The sequence below is a fragment of the Pan troglodytes genome, chromosome 11, assembly GCF_028858775.2.
Source record: "Pan troglodytes isolate AG18354 chromosome 11, NHGRI_mPanTro3-v2.0_pri, whole genome shotgun sequence".
NCBI classification, from domain to species: domain Eukaryota; kingdom Metazoa; phylum Chordata; class Mammalia; order Primates; family Hominidae; genus Pan; species Pan troglodytes.
In genome coordinates, this window is record NC_072409.2 from 82,104,000 (window position 1) to 82,126,144 (window position 22,145).

The 22,145-nt window shown below is 41.4% G+C and overlaps 1 protein-coding gene across 3 annotated transcripts in view; it reads right to left on the minus strand.

Moving 5' to 3' along the window:
* The window catches only part of UBE2R2 (ubiquitin conjugating enzyme E2 R2), a 103,065-nt gene that overhangs the window by 22,498 nt on the left and 58,422 nt on the right, over positions 1-22,145 (minus strand). For 2 of the 3 annotated variants that reach the window (XM_016960746.4, XM_016960748.4), the window contains exon 2: positions 10,809-10,895. The exons of the other annotated variant lie outside the window; for it this stretch is intronic. In XM_016960746.4, the coding sequence (XP_016816235.1) occupies positions 10,809-10,895 (87 nt within the window). The remainder of the gene's footprint in view (positions 1-10,808; positions 10,896-22,145) is intronic. 3 annotated transcript variants of the gene reach the window in all.

Here is a 22,145-nt window from a genome sequence, read left to right on the forward strand (position 1 = left end):
GAATGCATGGGAGGTGGGGTGGAAGATAAAAGGTTTTGTCGTTGAGGAAGCTTTGAGATGAGCTTTCCTTTAATAATAACAATTTAAACAACCTATGGGAAATGTAGAAATGAGTTTTTCCGGCCAGGTGCAGTGGCTCACGCCTGTAATCCCAGCACTTTGGGAGGCCGAGGCGGGCGGATCACTTGAGGTCAGGAGTTCGAGACCAGCCTGACCAATATGATGAAACCCCATCTCTACTAAAAATACAAACATTAGCCGGGCGTGGTGGCACGCACCTGTAATCCCAGCTACTCAGGAGGCTGAGACAGGAGAATCACTTGAACCCGGGAGGCGGAGGTTGCGGTGAGCCGAGATCACACCATTGTACTCCAGCCTGGGCAACAAAAGCGAAACTCTGTCTCCAAAAAAAAAAAAAAAAAAAAAAAAAAAAAAAAAAAAAAAAAGAGTTTTTCTGAATCCCAGCACTTTGGGAGGCCGAGGCCAGTGGATCATGAGGTCAGGAGATTGAGACCATCCTGGCTAACACGGTGAAACCCCATCTCTACTAAAAATACAAAAAATTAGCCGGGCGTGGTGGCAGACGCCTGTAGTCCCAGCTACTCAGGAGGCTGAGGCAAGAGAATGGCGTGAACCCAGGAGGCGGAGCTTGCAGTGAGCTGAGATCGCGCCACTGCACTCCAGCCTGGGCGACAGAGCGAGACTCCGTCTCAAAAAAAAAAAAAAAAAATTAGGCCACAGAAGTATGCTACTTGGTTCAGAGCGTAATATATATTAAAAAAACAAACAACAACAAAAAAAAAAACCACAAAAAACACAACCTTCTTAGTAGTGGAATGAACTCAACAGATTTGCATTTCAAAATGACATATTAGAAAATAGGCATCCAAATTGACACAGACAATGGATTTGACAAAATCTAACACTCTTTCATGATAAAAACAATCAGAAAGCTATGAATAGATGGGAATTATCTTAACATGATAAAGGGCATTTATTAAAAACCCACAGTTGCTAGGCACGGTGGCTCACGCCTGTAACCCCAGGACTTTGGAAGGCCAAGGCGGGCAGATCACCAGGTCAGGAGATCAAGACCATCCTGGCTAACACGGTGAAACCCCGTCTCTACTAAAAATACAAAAAAAAAAAAAAAAAGCCAGTCATGGCACAGCGCCGGTAGTCCCAGCTACTCAGAAGGCTGAGGCAGGAGAATCGCTTGAACCCAGGAGGCGGAGGTTGCAGTGAGCCGAGATCGTATTACTGCACTCCAGACTGGGCGACAGAGTAAGACTCCATCTAAAAAAAAAAACCAAAAAAACCCACAGCTAACATCATACTCAGTGGTGACAATGGTGAAAGACTAAAAGCTTTACTCCTAAGATCGGGAGCTTGACAAGGATGCCTGCTTTCACCACTGCTATTTAACATTGTACTGGAAATTTCTAACCAGAGTATTTAGACAAGGAAAAGAAAAAAAGGAAACTGAGTTGAAGGGGAGAAAAGCATCTTTATACACAGATGACATGATCCTATATAAGAAAGCTACAAAAGCTAATAAATTCAGGAAAGTTATAGGATACATAATCAAAACTCAGTCACTTTTATTTTTATAAACTAGCAAAAATAACCTAATAGGATATTATGAAAACAATTCCATTGATAATTGTCATTTAAAAGAATAGATCTGGCCAGGCGGGGTGGTCACACTTGTAATCCCAGCACTTTGGGGGGCCGGGGCTGGCAGATCACTTGAGGCCAGGAGTTCGAGACCATCCTGGCCAACATGGTGAAACCCCGTCTCTACAAAAATACAAAAAATTTGCCAGACATGGTGGCTCATGCCTGTAATCCCAGCTGCTCAGCAGGTTGAGGCAGGAGAATCGCTTGAACCCGGGAGGCAGAGGTTACAGTGAGCTGAGTACGAGCCACTGCACTCCAGCCTAGGCAACAGAGCGAGACTCCATCTCAAAAAAAAAAAAAAAAAAAAAAAGAGAGAGAGAGAGAGAGAATAAATCTAGTCATGGAAGGGAAAAGACTTGTACATTGAAAACTACACAACGGTGCTCAAAGAAATTTTAAAAGACCTGAAAAAATGTAGAGTTATGATGTTAAGATGGTTCTATTCCCCAGTTTGATCTACAGGTTCATTCAACACGATCCTTATCAAATCCTACCTTCCCATTTTACAGTTATTGACAAGGTAATCCTAAAATTTATATAGCAATTTAAGGGACCCAAAGAGCCAAAACAATCTGGAAAAAGCAAAAGTTGGAGGATTCACACTTCCTAATTTTAAAAATTACTACAAAGACAACCATGTTGTTCAGTACTGGCATAATGACAGACATATAAACCAATGGAATATAATTTACAATTGAGAGTCCAGAAATAATCCAATACATTGATGGCCAATTGATTTTGACAAGGATGCCAAGTCCATTCAATGGGGAAAAAACAGACTCTTCAATAAACGGTGGTGGGACAACTGGATTTCTACAAACAAAAAAATGCAACTGAACTCCTACCTCATGTCATATACAAAAATTAACTGAAAATAGATCAAAGACTTGGAAATAACTGCACTTCATTAAAATGGAAAACTTTTATGCATCTAAAGGACATTATCAAGAAAGTGAAAAGGCAACCTATAGAATGGGAGAAAACATTTGCAAATCATATATCTGATAAAGGTTTAATATGTATAATATATAAGGAATTCCTAAAACTCAGTAACAAAAAGATATCCATTTAAATAATAGGGAAGGCCAGGTATAGTGGCTCATGCCTGTAATTCCACCACTGTGGGAGGCTGAGCGGGGAGGACTGCTTGAGGCCAGGAGTTCCAGACCAGCCTGGGTGACATAAAGAGACAAGGTCTCACTTTGTCTCTCAGGCTGGAGTGCAGTGGTGCAATCTCAGCTCACTGCAGCCTCTACCTCCCTCCCGGGTTCAAGTGATCCTTCCACTTCAGCCTCCCAAGTACCTGGGACCACAGATGACAGCCAGCAAACCTGGATAATTTTTAAATTTTTTTTATAGTGATGGAGTTGCGCTGTTACTCAGGATGGTCCTGACTTCTGAGCTCAAGCAATCCTTCCACCTTGGCCACACAAACTGCTGAGATTACAGGTGTGAGCCACCACACGTGCCCCCCCCCCCCCAAAAATTTTACTAGTCAGGTGTAGTGGCACACACTTGTAGTCCCAGCTACTTGGGAAGTGGATGTGGGAGGACTGCTTGGGTCCAGGAGTTTGAGGCTGCAGTGAGCCGTGATTGGGCCACTCCAGCCTGGGCAACAGAGCAAGACCCCATTCCCCAAAAATAAATGAAAAATAAAAAATGAGCTAGGACAGACATTTCTCCAAAGAAGGTATACAAATGGCCAATAAGCACATGAAAAGATGCTCAACATAAGCCATGTGGGTAATGCAAAGCAAAACCACAATGAGCTACCACTTTACACCCACTTAGGATAGCTATATTTTGTCCTTTTTTTTAAAATATAGAGATGGGGATCTTGCTATGTTGCCCAGGCTGGTCTCAAACTCCTAGCCTCAAGCAATCCTCCTGCCTTGGCCTTTAAAAGTGCTGAAATTACAGATGTGAGCCACTGCACCTAGCCTTTTTTTAAAAAAAGGAAAATAACAAGTGTTGGTAAGGATGTAAAGAAACTGGAACACACACACACTGCTGGTGGAAATGTCAACAGTTCAGCTGCTATGAGAAAAAATTTGGCAGTCCATTTAAAAGATGGCTGGGCACAGTGGCTCACATGCCTGTAATCCCAGCACTAACAGGAAAATGGGTTTAAAAAAAAAGAAAAAAGAAGGAAGAAAAAGTCAGCTGGGCACAGTGGCTCACACCTGTAATCCCAGCATTTGGGAGGCCAAGGCAGGTGAATCACTTGATGCCAGGAGTTCTAGATCAGCCTGGCCAACATGGCAAAATCCCGTCTCTACTAAAAATACAAAAAATAGCTGGGCGTGGTGGTGCACACCTGTAATCCCAGCTACTTGGGTGGTTGAGGCACGAGAATAGCTTGGGGCCAGGAGCAGAGGTTGCAGTGAACTGAGATCCTGACTGCATCCCAGCCTGGGCAACAGAGTGAGACTCTGTCTCAAAAAATAAATAAATAAATAAATAAAAAGTTAAACATAGAATTCCCATTTAACCCCACAATTCCACTCCTAGGTATGTAACCCAAAGAACTGAAAACAGGTACCCAAAAACTACATGCACATGCATGTTCAGAGCAGCACTATTCACATATACAAAAGGGAGAAACAATCCAAATGTGTCCATCAAAAGATAAATGTAGAAACAAACTGTGGTATATCTATATAATGCAATATTCTTCAGCCATGAAGAGGAATGAAGTACTGATACATACTACAAGGTGGATGAATCTCCAAAATATTGTGCTGAGTGAAACAAGCCAGACACAAAATGTCACATACTATATGACGCTATTTATACTAAATATCTGCAATATGTAAATCTATAGAGACAGCAGATGAGTGGTTGCCAGAGATTGAGGGAACATGGGAACGGAGAGAAATTACTTCATATGTAGTGTATTTTAAGTTGGAGTGATGGAAACGCTTTACCACTACATAGAGGTATTAATAGTTGTACAACATTATGAACATACTAAATGTTATTGAATTGATTATTTATTTACTTATTTATTTATGAATGAAGGATACAGTCTTGCTCTGTCACCCAGGCTGGTGCAGTAGCATGATTGTAGCTCACTGAAACTTCGAACTCTTGGGCTCAAGGGATCTCCCTGCAAATTGTTTACTTTAAATGGTTAATTTTATGTATATGAATTTCATCTCAATAAATTCTTTTTTTTTAAATGAGGAAGTTATTGGACTCTAGAATGGGGATTCTAAAAGATAAAATGAAGAATTATCTAGCCTACACCCCATCCAAATCCAATTAAATAAAAATTTCCAGGATTCTTTTTAATAACTTCTCCACATGATTCTGATATATGGCCAAATTTGGGCATGTCAATACTTAGGAAACCTTTCCCTATACCTTAAAATGTTAAGAGAAAATGGATAAGATCTGTAAATCCAAGAATTACATAAATATGCATAAAATCCTGCTTGTGACAAGTTATTTACAAACCAGAGCTCAGCTCTGAAAAGTACAAATTTAGTGGCCTAAATACTAATATATTCTAAATGATGGCTAATGTACCATATAGATAAACCTATAAATGTATATCCCCATAGAGCAACTTATAAAAAGCTCCATACTGTGTTCTACAACACACTATTAATAAAATAATCAGCAATTTTTTTCTCTGAACTTTCCCCTCAATTTTGTAATGAACCCAAAACTGCTCTAAAAATTAATGTCTATTATAAAAAATGTTTAGGTACTAATGAACAGTGAAATTCTATGTGTTGCCTTATCTGTGAAGTCTGTAGTAAAGAAAGTGTTATATGAACTCTCATTGTAATACAGTTTGTGAAAAATATGGTGCTCATTAGTTGTCTACTTTTTAACAATATGACCAGAATGTAACCAGTAACATACATATTAAGGCTCACTAAACACAGTGCAAAACAGAAAGGAAACAGATTGTGCAGTACCATCACTGATGACAAATTCGCAAAGCAGAAAGGAAATAGATTGTGCAGTACAATCACTGATGACAAATTCCTATCAAATTTCCTTAGTTTTCCTAGTTCTCCATTGATACTAATGAATTTCACAAATATGGTAATGATGAAAATATAAATATATATACACACACACACATACATATACACAGTTCACTGCAGCCTCGACCTTCTAGGCTCAAGTGACCCTCCCACCTCAGCCTTCCAAGTAGCTGGGACTACAGGCATGTGCCACTACGCCTGGTGAACTTGCCTCAGCCTCCCAAAGTGCTGGGATTATAGGCATAAGCCACTGTGCCCAGCCAACAGCAACAGAAAGTTTTGCAGCTTTAACTCAAGGAGAAGACAATTTTAAAATAAATCCACTCATGTAACACAACAGTTATTTACAACTTTTGGGGGCTGCAGTAATATATCTATACATTTATTTAATAAACTGTGACCAAAGCGCTTGTCTTTTGATTTATTTATTTATTTATTTTTTGAGACAGGAGTCTCACTCTGTTGCCGAGGCTGGAGTGCAGTGGTGCAATCTTGGCTCACTGCAACCTCTGCCTCCTGGGTTCAAGCGATTCTCATGCCTCAGCCTCCCAAGCAACTGAGATTACAGGTGTGTGCCACCATGCCCAGCTAATTTTTTCTATTTTTAGTAGAGGTGGGATTTCACTGTGTTGGCCAGGCTAGTCCTGAACTCCTGGCCTCAAGTGGTCCGCCTACCTCGGCCTCCCAAAGTGTTAGGATTACAGGCGTGAGCCACCACACCTGACCACACCTGTCTTTTAAAAAACATAAGAGCTGGGTGTGGTGGCTCACTCCTGTAATCCCAGCACTTTGGGAGGCCGAGGCAGGTGGATCACGAAGTCAGAAGTTCGAGACCAGCCTGGCCAAGATGTAAAACGGCGTCTCTACTAAAAATACAAAAATTAGCCGGGCGGGCACCTGTAATCCCAGCTACTCAGAAGGCTGAGGCAGGAGAATAGCTTGAACCCGGGAGGCGGAGGTTGCAGTGAGCCAAGATTGCACCATTGCACTCTAGCCTGGGTGACAGAGCAAGACTCCATCTCAAAAAACAAAAAACAAAAAAACCCAAAAAAAACACAACAACAACAACAAAAAATATGACATAAGAAACTATTTTTGGCCAGATGGGGTCTCTAGATCTCTATTACCACAAATACCAACACTGGCCCTCAAAAATTTCAATTCTGATACCATTTCCTTTCCATACTGCTATGAAGGTTAATAGTCACGTGAGAAGAGTTTCTTATGATTCCTTTGACAACATCAAATTTAATTCCTAAATATGATTTGTCACTTCTTCCCCCAACCACCCCCTCCCTGCAAGACAGAGTCTTGCTCTGTCGCCCAGGCTGGAGTACAGTGGTATGATCTCAGCTCACTGCAACCTCTGCCTCCTGGGTTCAAGCAATTCTCTTGCCTCAGCCTCCTGAGTAGCTGGGATTACAGGCACCTGCCACTGCGCCTGGCTAATTTTTGTATTTTTAGTGGAGATGGAGTTCCACCATGTTGGCCAGGCTGGTCTCAAACTCCTGACCTCATGTTCTGCCTGCCTCGGCCTCCCAAAGTGCTGGGACTACAGGCGTGAGCCACCGAGCCCGGCCTTAGCTCGATCTCAGCTCACTGCAACCTCTGCCTCCCGGGTTCAAGCCGATTCTCCTGCCTTATCCTGCTGAGTAGCTGGGATTACAGGCGCGTGCCACCACACCCGGCTGATGTTTGTATTTTTAGTAAAGACGGGGTTTCACCATGTTGACCAGGCTGGTCTTGAACTCCTCAACTCAGCCTCCCAAAGTGCTGGGATTATAGGGTGAGCCACTGAGCCCGGCCTATCACTTCTTTAAAAACAAAACATTTGTGTGTGAAAAATATCTACACATTTATGGGATATGCATGCATTTTATTGTAGAAAAATTCATTATGAATATGGAAAAAATTTTATATCATGATCTAATGGTATCTCTTGAAAGAACTAAATAGCCTATGTACTGAAAAAAAAGTGGAAAGGGGAGTGTAATTACCTACCTACACTTCTTTCCTGTAGAGCTTTGACTCCTTTTTCCTATTTTTCTGTTTCTTTTTTGAGAGGTGTTTGGGAATTAGATAACTAAGATGGAAATAGTATGTATATGGCTTTAAGAGCAATTAACTCTCTGCTGGGTGCGGTGGCTCACGCCTGTAACCCCAGCACTTTGGGAGGCCGAGGTGGGAGGATCACAATCAGGAGTTAGAGACCAGCCTGACCAATATGGTGAAACACTGTCTCTACTAAAAATACAAAACTTAGCTGGGTGTGGTGGCGCACACCTGTAGTCCCAGCTACTCAGGAGGCTGGGGCAGAAGAATCCTTGAAGGGAGGCAGAAGTTGCAGTGAGCTGAAATCATGCCACCACACTCCAGCCTGGGTGACAGAACGAGACTCCATCTCAAAAACACAAAAGTAATTAGCTCTCAATTGCAAGACAAAAGTTTGCTCCTTCTCACTTCTCTCTTGCTATCTAAAATCTATATATACACCACGTAACTGTAAAGGCAAAAACCTTTAATTATTAGATAGGGACATTGTTACGGTCTGAATTTTGGTGTCACCCATGAATGGGATTAGCACCCTTATGAAAGAGGCAAGAGAGGGCTGGGTGCGGTGGCTCACGCCTGTAATCCCAGCACCTTGGGAGGCCAAGGTGGGCGGATCATGAGGCCAGGCAATCGAGACCATCCTGGCTAACACGGTGAAACCCTGTCTCTACTAAAAATAAAAAAAAGAAAGAGGCAAGAGAGAACTGCCTTGCCTCTTCTCCCATAAAGATGCAACAAAACAGGCTTGAAAAACAAGCCCTCAACAGACCAAATGTGCTGGTGGCTTGGTCTTGGAATTCCCAGCCTCCAGAATTGTGAGCAATAAATTTCTGTTGTTAATATATTATCCAGTCTAAGCAAATGTACTAAGACAGATACCAAAATACTGCTGTGCGTACTGAACTCAGTTTGAACTTAGGAAACAATGAATTATTTCTACAGACTCTTTCCTACAAAAGGAAGATAATGTTGTTACACAGAACAGTGTAGTCACTATTGTTTATTTATATTATGTCAAATATTAAACAATATTTAGAAAGCTTATTTCTCAAAAGAAAACTATATATCATTTCAGTACCAGTCTGTTCTGTCTGAAAAAGAAAAATTAAGATATCTTACATAAGAAACAGACTGTGGAAAATGACACAGCTGCCCCAATGTGCTCATTTATACAGAATGAACTCCAAATTCAAGACCCTAGAGCGAGTTCTCCATTTCTTGCCTAAAAGCAATTTAAAGGTGGCCGGGCATGGCGGCTTACCCTGTAATCCCAGCACTTTGGGAGGCCAAGGCAGGTGGATCACTTGGGGTCAGAAGTTCGAGGCCACTCTGGCCGACATGGTGAAACACTGTCTCTGCTAAAAATACAAAAATTAGCCAGGTGTGGTCGTGCACACCTGTAGTCCCAGCTACCCAAGAAGCTGAGACAGGAGAATCGCTTGAACCCAGGAGGTGGAGGTTTCAGTTAGCTGAAATCGCACCACTGCACTCCAGCCTGGGTGACAGAGATTCCGTCTCAAATAACAAATAAATAAATAAAATAAAAGTAATTTAAAGGTGATGTTAGCTCAGTTTCTGGAGCAAAGGTACTTCCAACATCCACAGGGCCAAAAAAAAGAACTGATGCATGAATAAGATGGCCAAGAATCTAAAGCAATTTCAATGCTTGGGATGCTGCTACGAAAAAATGAGAACACTGCAAAACCATATTGCAAATAAAAGATTACAGAATTTTTTTTTGTTTTTTTGTTTTTTGAAATGGACAGAGCTGGCAGGCAGAAAATAAGTAAAGACATAGCTGGACTCAGCAACACCATTCTTCAAGTGTATATAATGAGCATTATAGACTACTCCACTTGTAACTGCAGATTACACATTGTTCTTGAGTTCACATGGAACTTTCATGAAGATATACCACATTCTGGGCCATAAGGCACATACTGACAAATTTTTAAAAATAGAAATCATACAATGTCTGCTTTCAGATCACAACGGAATTTAACTGGAAGTTCCTAACAGAAAGATACCTGCAAAATCCCCAAAACATTTGGAGATTTAAAAACACACTTTTAGAATAGTAGGCCAGGCGCGGTGGCTCACGCCTGTAATCCCGGCACTTTGGGAGGCCAAGGTGGGTGGATCACGAGGTCAGGAATTCAAGAACAGCCTGGCCAACATGGTGAAACCCCATCTCTACTAAAAATACAAAAATTAGCTGGGCATGGTGGCGCATGCCTGTAATCCCAGCTACTCGGAAGGCTGAAGCAGGAGAACTGCTTGAACTGGGAGCTGGAAAGCAGAGGTAGCAGTGAGCGAGACTGCGCCACTGCACTCCAGCCTGGGCTACAGAGCGAGACTGTCTCAAAAACAAACAAACAAACAAACAAACAAACAAACAAAAAAGCACACTTATAGAATAGTGAAGAGTAGCCTCAAAGGAAAAAAACTAGCGGGCCCTCATATATCAACCTGAGAAACAGAATGCATTATTCTAGTATCCTTATGGATTAGCCCAAAGCTAAGTACGTTTCATCAACAAAGCTAGAAATGCTTCCCCTAGGCATGTGCACTTGTCTAGTACAAGAACCTCACCTTGAATTTATTCCAAAAGAGCCTCCCAAATGTTCAGCAGCAATTCCTAAAAGGAGGCCAGTCCAAATGTAATGGGATAAATCCCGCTCCCCCTACCAAAAGCTGAATCTCTCACCCATAGGAACAGGTGACCCTTGCTGTGAAGTTAGAGGATAGGCACACAAATAAATTTATATTACATTATCTATTAAATTTTTAAATGCACATGTTAAAGACATGTGTATTATAACCCTAGCAATGAACAGCAAAAGTCTAAAGCCCAAATCCTTTACTTTATCCTTTATCCTGTAGAATATACACAGGATATTATAAAACTACACTAATGTTAAATAATCCAGAAACTGTTAACTGAAGTGCAAAATCATTAATATTTCTCTATGGCTACAAAAGCCTAAGTATCAAAGTGTGCTGAGATAGGCTATTTTAAAGTACTGATTTAAAAAAAAAAAATCTTCAGAGAAATTTATGATGGATGTCTCTTACCTCATAAATGTTGGGGTGCCACATTTTGGTCAAGAATCTGAAGGTAGGTGGTGAATAGGGGTAGTCAATAGGAAATTTAATATGCGCCTGAAAAGAAAAAAAATGAAATGCTAATAAATGAGACTATAACTTATTCATCTGCCTAATAATTCACCCTACTACACGCTACAGAAACAAAGCTCCTTTCATAGAGTAAACTCTTGAGATTAAAGTAGCTCAGACATACTTTGTTATCCCCAGTGCCAGGGTCATTAGTAAGTTCTTACAGCACCCCTTCAAATATTTATAAAAGCCTTTTTTTTTTTTAAGACGGAGTCTCACTCTGTCAGCAGGCTGGAGTGCAGTGACGTGACCTCAGCTCACTGCAACCTCCACCTCCCAGGTTCAAGCGATTCTCCTGCCTCAGCCTCCCGAGTAGCTGGGACTACAGGTGCACGCCACCACGTCCAGCTAATTTTTGTATTTTTAGTAGAGACGGGGTTTCACCATGTTGGCCAGGATGGTCTCAATCTCTTGACCTTGTGATCCACCTGCCTCGGCCTCCCAAAATGCTGGGATTACAGGCGTGAGCCACCGTGCCCTGCCCCTATAAAAGGCTATTTTAAGTCACCAAAACTCACACTCACTCACATACACAAACATACATAAATATAATTTTAACTTGCCTCACAAGTGAAAAACAGTACTCTGTACATTTTATAACAAAATAATCTAATTTTAGAGTACACAATATGGAACAACGGTATTTTTCTTTTTACTCACGTAATTTAACTGTCATTCTATCACCCAGAAATAATAAATGCTGACATTGCTGATTTCCCTTACAAAACTTATTTTTAAAAACTTCAACATACTGTATTTTGTATTCTGCTTTTTTCACCTGTATCACATTGTAAACATTTTTTTTACACCATAAAATATTCTCTTTACATGGATGACTGACAGTATCTGCATTATACTCCATCAAATGTATACCTACATGAACCATTTTATAAAACTATTTCCTTATTTTGGGCATTTGGGTTGTTTCTCACACCTTTGCTGTAAATCCTGCTGCAGTGAACGTCCTTTGCAGTATCCCCATATTTTATATATGAAGAAATCCAGAAAACCTGAAAAGTTCTCTCTTCCACAAAAGCAATAGGAAAATTGCCAAAAATTATAAGCATCATTTTCAGAATTCCAGAAAATAACCAGAGGCTTGCAACAATTCAAGGAGTAGGTATTTAAAGAAAATGGCTGACATTCAGTAAGAACATCAAGCTACATGATTTTAACTTACCCTAATCCAATCTCCTATACTTTAGCTGTGCAGCAGCCTTAAAACACATTCAAAGTAAAAACCGAGGAAGCTAACAAGCCCTGGAGAGGATAGAATGGGCTGGCATTTCGCCAAAGCCTTACTCCCAGAGAATTGTCATTAAGTTTACTTTTCTAATGGTTCCCTAGAAAACTCTACTTGCAAGGCTGTCTACATATGATTGGATTTGGAGCTTGGCCAGTATGAAAACATTTTCCCTGGCAGCTTTGTTGAAAACAATGGCAGGCAACTATTTAATCTTAAAGGTACCTGAGGCAGTGGAAAATACAAAACAGACTAACCAAAAACGTTAAGGAAAAGCTGGGCTGGGCTAAGAGTTGTCCATTATGGTTCTGAAAAGTTCTGACAAATTATTGTGAGTCTGTAATACCATGACAATGTGTAGAGCTATGCACATGCCCAGCACTATGTGCATGCTCAGGAAAGCCCTAAGAAGGCCCTAACTTTATACCTCTGGCTTAACTTGAGAATGTATACAACAAGAAAGTAAAGAGTTTGCAAATGCCTGTCTGAATTAAGTTGAAGACATGCAATGACACATACGCAGAGCCTCTCCACAAATTCCAGCTAACTAACTGGTTCTAGAAAACCAAGATCTCTGTTCAATCATTACCTGACCACTAAGCTGAGTGGAGAATTCACTGGCCACACATAACAATAATATCGACATTATATAATTAGGTAAAAGAAGTCAACAGTAATTACAACAGCAGCAGCAATGGCAACAACAAAAACCCTGGGGAAGAGGAGAATTGGATTCCTGCAGGTGCCACTGTATATTATTTAAATTTCTAGTTTTCAGCAAAATATTACAAGCTATGAACAAAGTATGGTCCATACAACAGGAGAAAAAAAAAAGAATCAACAGAAACTGGAAACCTAAGTATTAAAGTTACTAGGCAAAGACTAAATCAGCTTATCTTTAAACCTTTAAACATTTCAAAGGACTAAAGAAAATCATGGCTAAAGAACTTAAAGGAAAGCATGAGAATGGTGTCTCACCCATAAATACTGAATATCAATAATGAGATAAATTATTTTTAAAAATCCACAAAAAGTGGTGGCTCATGCCTGTAATCCCAACACTTTGGAAGGCTCAGGCAGGTGGATCCCTTGAGCCCAGAATTTCAGACAAGCCTAGGCAAGGTAGCGAGACCCTACTCTACAAAAAATTTAAAAATCAGTCGGGTATGGTGGTGTCTGTGGTCCCAGCTACATAGGAGGCTGAGGTGGGAGGATCACTTGAGCCCAGGAGGTGGGGCTGCAGTGGGCTATGATCATACCACTGCACTCAGGGCTGGGCAGCAGAGGAAGAGCTTGTCTCAAAAAAAAAAAAGAAAGAAAAAGAAAAAATAAAGGGGTTGGGGGTAGGAGGGGGAAGAGAGAGAGAGAGAGATTCTTAAGTTGTTAAGTACAAAAACTGTTGATTCTTTGAGACAGGGTCTTGCTCTGTCAGTCACCCAGGCTAGACAGAGTACACTGGGTTACAGCTCACTGCAACCCTGACATTCTGGGCTCAAGTAATTCACCCACCTCAGCCACCTGAGTAGATGGGACTACAAGCATGCATCTCCAAGCCCAGCTAATTTTTTTGTGGGGCTGGAGGTTTCATCATATTGCCCAGGCTGGGTCTTGAACTCCTGGGCTCAAGCAATCCCCACGCCTCGGCCTCCCAAAGTGCTGGGATTTACAGATGTGAGCCACCACAGCTGGCCTGTTCATTCCTTTTGATGACTAAATTTAAGAAGTACAAAAACGGAAATTAAAAAAAAAATTAAGTGCTGAGCAACAGATTTGAGCAGGTAGAAAAAATAGTGAATTTGAAGATAGGTCAATTTATTGACCTCATTCTTTTTTTTTTCTTTTCTTTTTTTTTTTTTGAGACAGAGTCTTGCTCTGTCACCAGGCTGGAGGGCAGTGGTGCAATCTCGGCTCACTGCAACCTCCACCTCCAGGCTCAAGTGATCCTCCTGCCTCAGCCTCCTGAGTAGCTGGGACTACAGGGGCATGCCACCACGCCCAGCTAAATTTTTGTATTTTTTAGTAGAGATGGGGTTTCACCATGTTGGCCAGGATGGCGTTGATCTCTTGACCTCGTGATCTGCCTGCCTCGGCCTCCCAAAGTGCTGGGATTACAGACAAGAGCCACCACACTCGGCCTTATTGATCTTATTCTTTTAAGGGGGAGTAGTGGAAATCCCAATTTATAGCTGATTCATCAGGAGTATAGTTCTGCCATAGGCATCCAAAATGGAGGCAGTCTTTCTTGTGGGACTGAGTCCTTAACCTATAGAATCTGATGCTATCTCCAGGTAGACAGTGTCAACAATGAATTGAATTGGAGGACTAAGATAAGAGAGAAACTATAAAATTCTTAAAAGAAAACATAGGTGTAAATCTTCATAACCTTGCATTCACTAAGTTTTGTACACGTGACACCAAAAACACAAGGAACAAAAGTAAAAAGAAATGGGACACAATTAAAATTATTATTATTTTTTTTTTGAGGTGGAGTCTTGCTCTGTTGCCCAGGCTGAAGTGCAGTGGCACGATCTCAGCTCACTGCAACTTCCACTTCCTGGGTTCAAGCGATTCTCCTGCCTCAGCCTCTCGAGTAGCTGGGATCACAGGCATGTGCCACCACTCCTGGCTAATTTTTGTATTTTTAGTAGAGACGGGGTTTCGCCATGTTGGCCAGGATGGTCTCAAACGCTTGACCTCAGGTGATCCGTCCACCTCAGACTCCCAAAGTGCTAGGATTACAGGTATCAGCCACTATCCTCGGCCCAAGGTTTCTTTTTCAGATGACAAAATGTATTCTAAAATTGATTTTGGTGATGGTTACACAACTTTGTGAATATGCTAGAAACCACTAAACTATATACTTTAATAAATGGGTGAACTGTATGACATATGCATTAAAATCACAATAAAGCTGATTAGGGGGAAAAAAGGCTGGAGCCCAAACACCCAGGTCCCTCAAAGATCTTGATTTCTAAAATATCATTATTTGGCCGGCAAGGTGGCTCACGCCTGTAATCTCAGCACTTTTGGAGCCCTAGGCGGGTGGATCACGAGGTCAGGAGTTCAAGACCAGCCTGGCCAAGATGGTGAAACCCCATCTCTAGTAAAACTAAAAATTAGCCAGGTGCAGTGGCAGGTGCCTGTAATCCCAGCTACTCGGGAGGCTGAGGCAGGAGAATTGCTTGAATCCGGGCAGGAGAGGTTGCAGTGAGCCGAGATCGCACCACTGCACTCCAGCCTGGGCGACAGAATGAGACTCCATCTCAAAAGATAAATAAAATAATATAAAATATCATTATTCAATAAAAGGAACCAGGGCCCTTTGGTGAAACACCTGATTCTAGATCTGTGGCAGGAAAAATAAAAGACAAGCCTAGAGCATCTTATAATGCCAAAAAGTAAGTGCTAACGAAAACAAATTGGAGTATTTCAAAACAGCATAGGAGCCAACCTGCAAGAGCTCCTAGTGGCCAAAACTAGAATAATCGAAGCTATAAAATACATAATGTAATACTGTTACCCAAAATATGAAATAAATATAAATGAGTACATACTGATAAGTATTACTGAATGGAAAAATACTGGTGGAGAAGGGTCAAATCTTCCTTACAGTAGTACTACAAATAATCATAATCCACATTCAGGTGGTGAAGTTGAATTCCCCTTTCCTAGAGTGTGGGCTGGATTTAATGACTCACTTTCTAACAATAAAGTATGGAAAGAAATAGTAGCTCTACCGTAGAGAAATCTGGCAGACATGTTAACCAAGTGATCAAGGTTAACATCACTAGCAGTAAATCGTATTGGTATCATGACCTCCCTGATATGATGTAGTAAGAAAGGCACTTCATCTTTGTGGTATTCTTCCCCCAAAATCTATAACCCCATTCTAGTCATGAGAAAAACATCAGACAACCCAAATGGAGGAATATTCTACCAAACCTGACCCATCCTCTTAAAAAATTGTCAAGGTCACAAAAAATGAGGAAAGACGGAGAAATCATCAAAGACTGGAGGAGACTAAAAAGATGGGACAACTAAATATAGTGTGATATCCTGAACTGGACTCTGAAATAAGATGATGGTATGGAGGCACAGGAGAATACAGAGTGACTGCCAATGAGTATGGGGATTCTTTTTGAGATGATGAAATATTCTGGAGTTAGATGGTGGTGATGGCTGTACAACCATCTGAATATACTAAAAACCACTGAACTATATACTTTAAAAGGGTGAATTTTATGGTATATGAATTATACCTTAATTAATACATTAGTGCAGAAACTGGTGAAATCTAAACTAAACTAACTGGAGATTAGTTAATAAAGCTGGAGTGGCTATCTGAATAACAGAGAAAGTATACTTTAGAACAAAAAATATTATCACAGATAAAGAGGGTAATTTCATAAGGGGATCAATTCACAAAGAAGACATAATATTAACTGTGTGTGCACTGGTAACAACAGAGCTTTAGAACACAAAATGATGTAACTAAAAACTTTTACCACCAAATGGAAAAATAGAAAAATGCATAATTACAGTTAAAGATATCATCACTTCTCTCTCAACAGTCTAAAGCAGCGGTCCCCAACCCTTTTGGCACCAGGGACTGATTTCATTGAAGACAATTTTTCCATGGACAAGAGGGCGGAGGAGTGGGAAGGGTAGTGAGGTGGGTGTTTCGGGATGAAACTGTTCCACCTCAAATCATCAGGCATTAGTCAGATTCTCATAAGGAACACTCAACCTAGATCCCTCACATGCCCAGTTCACAACAGGGTTCACACTCCTTGAGAATCTAATGCCTGAGCTGATCTGACTGGAGGCTGAGCTCACCTCCTGCTGTGCGGCCTACTTCCTAACAGGCCACAGAGTGGTACCAGATCAGTATCGGGTAGGCACCCCTGGTTTAAAGTACAAGGAGACAAAAACTCAGTAAAGACATAGAAGACAATATGCCACCGAACAACAGCAGCATACAAATTATTTTTGTGGACACACAGAACACGCACCAAGACATACCATATTCTGGAATGTACAACATCTATCTACAAAGTTTAAAGAAATGACATAATACATAGCATATTCTTTGGCCACAATGAATTAAGCTAGAAATTTTGATTTTCTAAATTCAAAGATATTTAGTAAATCCCCAAACGTTGGAAATTACATAACTGTACAAATCACAGTATAAAGAGGAAGCCACAAAGTTACTTAGAAAATTGTTTAATTGAACATGAAAAAAATGACAATGAAAATCTGTAACATACACCTAAAGCAATACTCAAATAGAAATTTTTAGAATTGCCTACACTGGAAAAAATGTAGGTCTCATTTCAATAATATAAGCTTCTACTTAAGAAATGAGAAAAATACAAAATTAGGCCAAGTGCAGTGGCTCACACCTATAATTCCAGCACTTAGGGAGGCCGAGGCGGGTGGATTGCTTGAGCTCAGGAGTTGGAGAGCAGCCTGAGCAACATGGTAAGACCTCATCTTTACAAAAAATACAAAAAGTTGCCAGCCATGATGGTGCACCCCTGAGGTCCCAGCTACTTGGGAGGCTGAGGTAGAAGGATCACTACTTAAGTTTGGGAGGTTGAGGCTGCAGTGAATCATAACCTTGCCACTGCACTCCAGCCTGGGTGACAGAGTGAGACCTTGTCTCAAAAAAACAAAACCAAACAAACAAACAAAATAAAGAGGAAAGGACAGACTATGAAATTAAACTAGAAGCAAGCAGAAGAAAGAGAACTGACATAAAAGCAGAAATCAATTAAACAAAACATCGTCTCAAAAAAAAAAAAAAAAAAGTCTTGTGACCAGGCGCCGTGGCTTGTGCCTGTAATTCCAGCACTTTGGGAGGCCTAGGTGGGCAGGTTGCTTAAGTTCAAGACTAGTCTGGGCAAATGGTGAAACCCCATCTCTACAAAAAATACAAAAATTCGCCAAGCATGGTGGACGTGCCTGTAATCCCAGCTACTCAGGAGGCTGAGGTGGGAAAATCACCTGAGCCCAGGAGGTCGAGTCTGCAGTAAGCTGTGATCACGCCACTGCACTCCAGCCTGGGTGACAGAGCAAGACCCTGTCTCAGAAAAAGGTCTTGTTAAGATTACTTAGGACACTAAGAGAAATCTTTGCAGTGCTGCATGAAAATTTATGTAGAATAGATGATATGCACCAATATAATAAAAGGTAGCACATAGCACAGGATAGCAGTAAAGAACACTGACTCAAGAAGCCAGGACTATCTGGGTTTGAATCCTGACTCTACAACTCAGCTGTTATCTTAAGCGACCCTTACTTAATTTATATTGATCGACTGATTGATTGACTGATTAAGACAGGGTTATGCTGTCACCCAGGCTAGAGTACAGTGGCACAAATATGGATCACTGCCAGCCTTGACCTCGCAGGCTCAAGCGATCCTGCCCCAGCCTCCTGAGCAGCTGAGACCACAGGCCATGACACCATGCCCAGCTAAATTTTTGATTTTTTGTAAAGATTTCACCACTTTGCCCAGGCTGGTCTCAAACTTCTGGGCTCAAGCAATCCTCCCGCTTTGGCCTCCTAAAATGCTGGGGACTCTGTGTAGTCCTAATTAGGGGAAAGGAGTCAGGCTAGTGGGACTGAGGGAAAAGCAATAAAAGAAACAGATAAGCCACAAGTCAGCCTTTCTTCATTGTCCAGGACACATAAGTCCTCCTGTGTAAATAACTCACAATCTTCCTGTGCCCAACTATCACCACACACCTGCAAGTTAGCTCACTGCAACCTTGGCATTTTCAGTACTCCACAAAGCCCTCTTCAGCATACAGCATAAACACTATCCTATAAAATCTCTACCAAGCCTTTGTTTCTCTGCAGGTGGCTTCTCTCTGGCAGGCTGCTGGCATCCCTCGCAATGTATTTTCCTATGTTCTCTAATAAATCTGCCTTTTTTTTGTAAATTTGAGACGGGGTCTCACTCTGTCAACCAGGCTGGAGTGCAGTGGTGCAATCTTGGCTCATAGCAACCTCCATCTCCGAGATTCAAGCGATCCTCCCATCTCAGTCTCCAGAGTAACTGGGACTACAGATGTGCACCACCAGGCCTGGCTAATTTTTCATTTAATTTTTGTAGGGACAGGGTTTCACCATGTTTCCAAGACTGGTCTCGAACTCCTGGGCTCAATGATCCTCCTGCCTCGGCCTCTCTAAATGCTGGGATTACAGGCGTGAGCCACTGCACCTGGCCTGCCTTCCTTTACTTACAACTGCCTCAGTAAATTACTTTACTCAGTAAGTTTGGACCTGGGCCACTGGTCCAAACAGCCATCGTTCTCCTGGACAGATTACAGACGTGAGCCGCTGCGTATTGCTCAATTACTTAATTTATATCTCAGTTTCCTCACCAGTAAAAAGGGGATAATGGTACTTATTTAATGCGTTTGTATGAGGATTAAATGAGGTAATGCTTGAACAATGTTTAGAACTGTGCCTGACAAATAAAAGATATAAAAATATAAATAGGTGGATGGGTGCAGTGGCTCACGCCTGTAATCTTAGCACTTTGGGAGGCTGAGGTGGGCGGATCACCTGAGGTCAGGAGTTCAAGACCAGCCTGGCCAACATGGTGAAACCCCATCACTTACTAAAAATACAAAAATTAGCTGGGCGTGATGGCAGTTGCCTGTAATGCCAGCTATTCAGGAGGCTGAGGAAAGACGGAGGGAGAGCGGGGGAGAGAGAGAGAGAGAGAGAGAGAGACAGACAGACAGACAGACAGACAGGGGCAAAAATCATGAAGGCTGTTTTATATATTGCTAATTTTCACTGTTTTACCTCTTTTACCTACTTGCCCTTAGATTATAATACTACCAGCTTTAGATAAGACAACTGGAAAGATTAATACCAACCTTAAGACCTTGATGATTATGGAATTAGTTTTCTTAGAGCCTTACCAAACCTAATTATATTCCACTTAAATCTTAATAAATATTGGTTAGTAGTATTAATGGGGTTTCTGTATTTTCTCTAAGCATCTACTAATATTTTGAATTATTCTTGAACTTTCAGCTTTTTGACCATTATCTACTATATAATCTTTTAAAAATACTACCTTCATCACGCTTGTAATCCCAGCACTTTGGGAGGCCGAGGCGGGCGGATCACGAGGTCAGGAGATTGAGACCATCCTGGCTAACAAGGAGTAACCCCATCTCTACTAAAAACAGAAAAAATTAGCTGGGCATGGGTGCCGGGCACCAGTAGTCCCAGCTACTCGGGAGGCTGAGGCAGGAGAATGGCATGAAGCTGGGAGGCGGAGCTTGCAGTGAGCCGAGATCGCGCCACTGCACTCTAGCCTGGGCAACAGAGTGGGACTCCGTCTCAAAAAAAAAAAAAATTCAATCATAAGTAGTTTTAATGTGACCCTTTTGACTTTATTCTAGAAGTAGTTTTTTTTTTTAAGATGGAGTTTCGCTCTGTTGCCCAGCTCACTGCAACCTCCACTTCCCAAATTCAAGCTGTTCTCTTGCCTCAGCCTCTGGAGTAGCTGGGATTACAGGCATGTGCCAACATGCCTGGCTAATTTTTGTTATTTTTAGTACACTTGGGGTTTCACCATGTTGGTCAGGCTGGTCTCGAACTCTTTATTTTATTTATTTTATTTGTTTTTTAGATGGAGTCTCGCTATTGCCCAGGCTGGAGTGCAGTGGCACGATCTCGGCTCACTGCAAGCTCCGCCTCCCGAGTTCATGCCATTTTCCTGCCTCAGCCTCCTGAGTAGCTGGGACTAGAGGCGCCCTCCACCATGCCCGGCTACATTTTTTGTATTTTTAGTAGAGACGGGGTTTCACCATGTTAGCCAGGATGGTCTCGATCTCCTGACCTCGTGATCCGCCCACCTCGGCCTCTCAAAGTGCTGGGATTACAGGCGTGAGCCACCGCCCCCGGCCTTATGATTGATTTTTTTAAAGCATCATGCCTAAAGTATGCTTACATTACCACTAGAAGAGGTAACATTGGTTGGTGTGCTTCTGGTAAGGCTATTTAAATTGTACTAAGAACTCCTTCAGCGGAGTTTACAATCCTCAACTATTCAGCTGAAGTTAACATTCAGGGGGAATGTCCTGCTGTAATGCTTCCCTGAGCAATTATACAATTTTATCTCTACCTCTATTACTTTACTTATTTTTCAGAACCTTATTAACTGTTTATTTACTTATTTATTTTTGAGATGGAGTCTTGCTCTGTCGCCCAGGCTAGAGTGCATTGGCGCAATCTTGGCTCACTGCAACCTCCGCCTCCCGGGTTCAAGCAATTCTCCTGTTTCAGTCTCTCGAGTAGTTACAGGCGCATGCCACCACACCTGGCTAATTTTTGTATTTTTAGTAGAGACAGGGTTTCACCATGTTGGTCAGGCTGGTCTCGAACTCCTGACCTCAGGTGATCCACCTGCCTTGGCCTCCCAAAGTGCTGGGATTACAGGTGTGAGTCACCATGCCCAGCCCTTATTAACAATTTAAACATACTATTTCACATGTATATGGTGAAATATTGTATTACCTCATACACATATTTAATACTCCTACTTCAGCCAACTTGTCACTGAAATTTCTTTCCTTTTTGAAATTTTATGAAATAAGATATAACTTGCTATAAACATATGAATATGAGATCTCATACCATTTCAGTTATATTCACAGAACAATATAATGATTTTAAAAGAAGGGAAGGTACTAGAATCAGTAGCCCTGTGTTGTAGCCCTGGCATGATTCTTGACTATTTAATTTACATTTTTCTATCTTTTATTTGTCAGGCACAATTCTAAGCATTGTCTTTGCTAGGCCTCTGACCTTAGGTCAACTCATTTAAATCTCTGGATTTCAAGTTCCTTTTTATGTAAAATGGCGAAAAACACTGACCCTAGGGAGTTATCATGAGGATCATATACAAATTTTAAGAGAAACTTCAAAAATGGATCCCAAGACACAATTATTTTTTATTT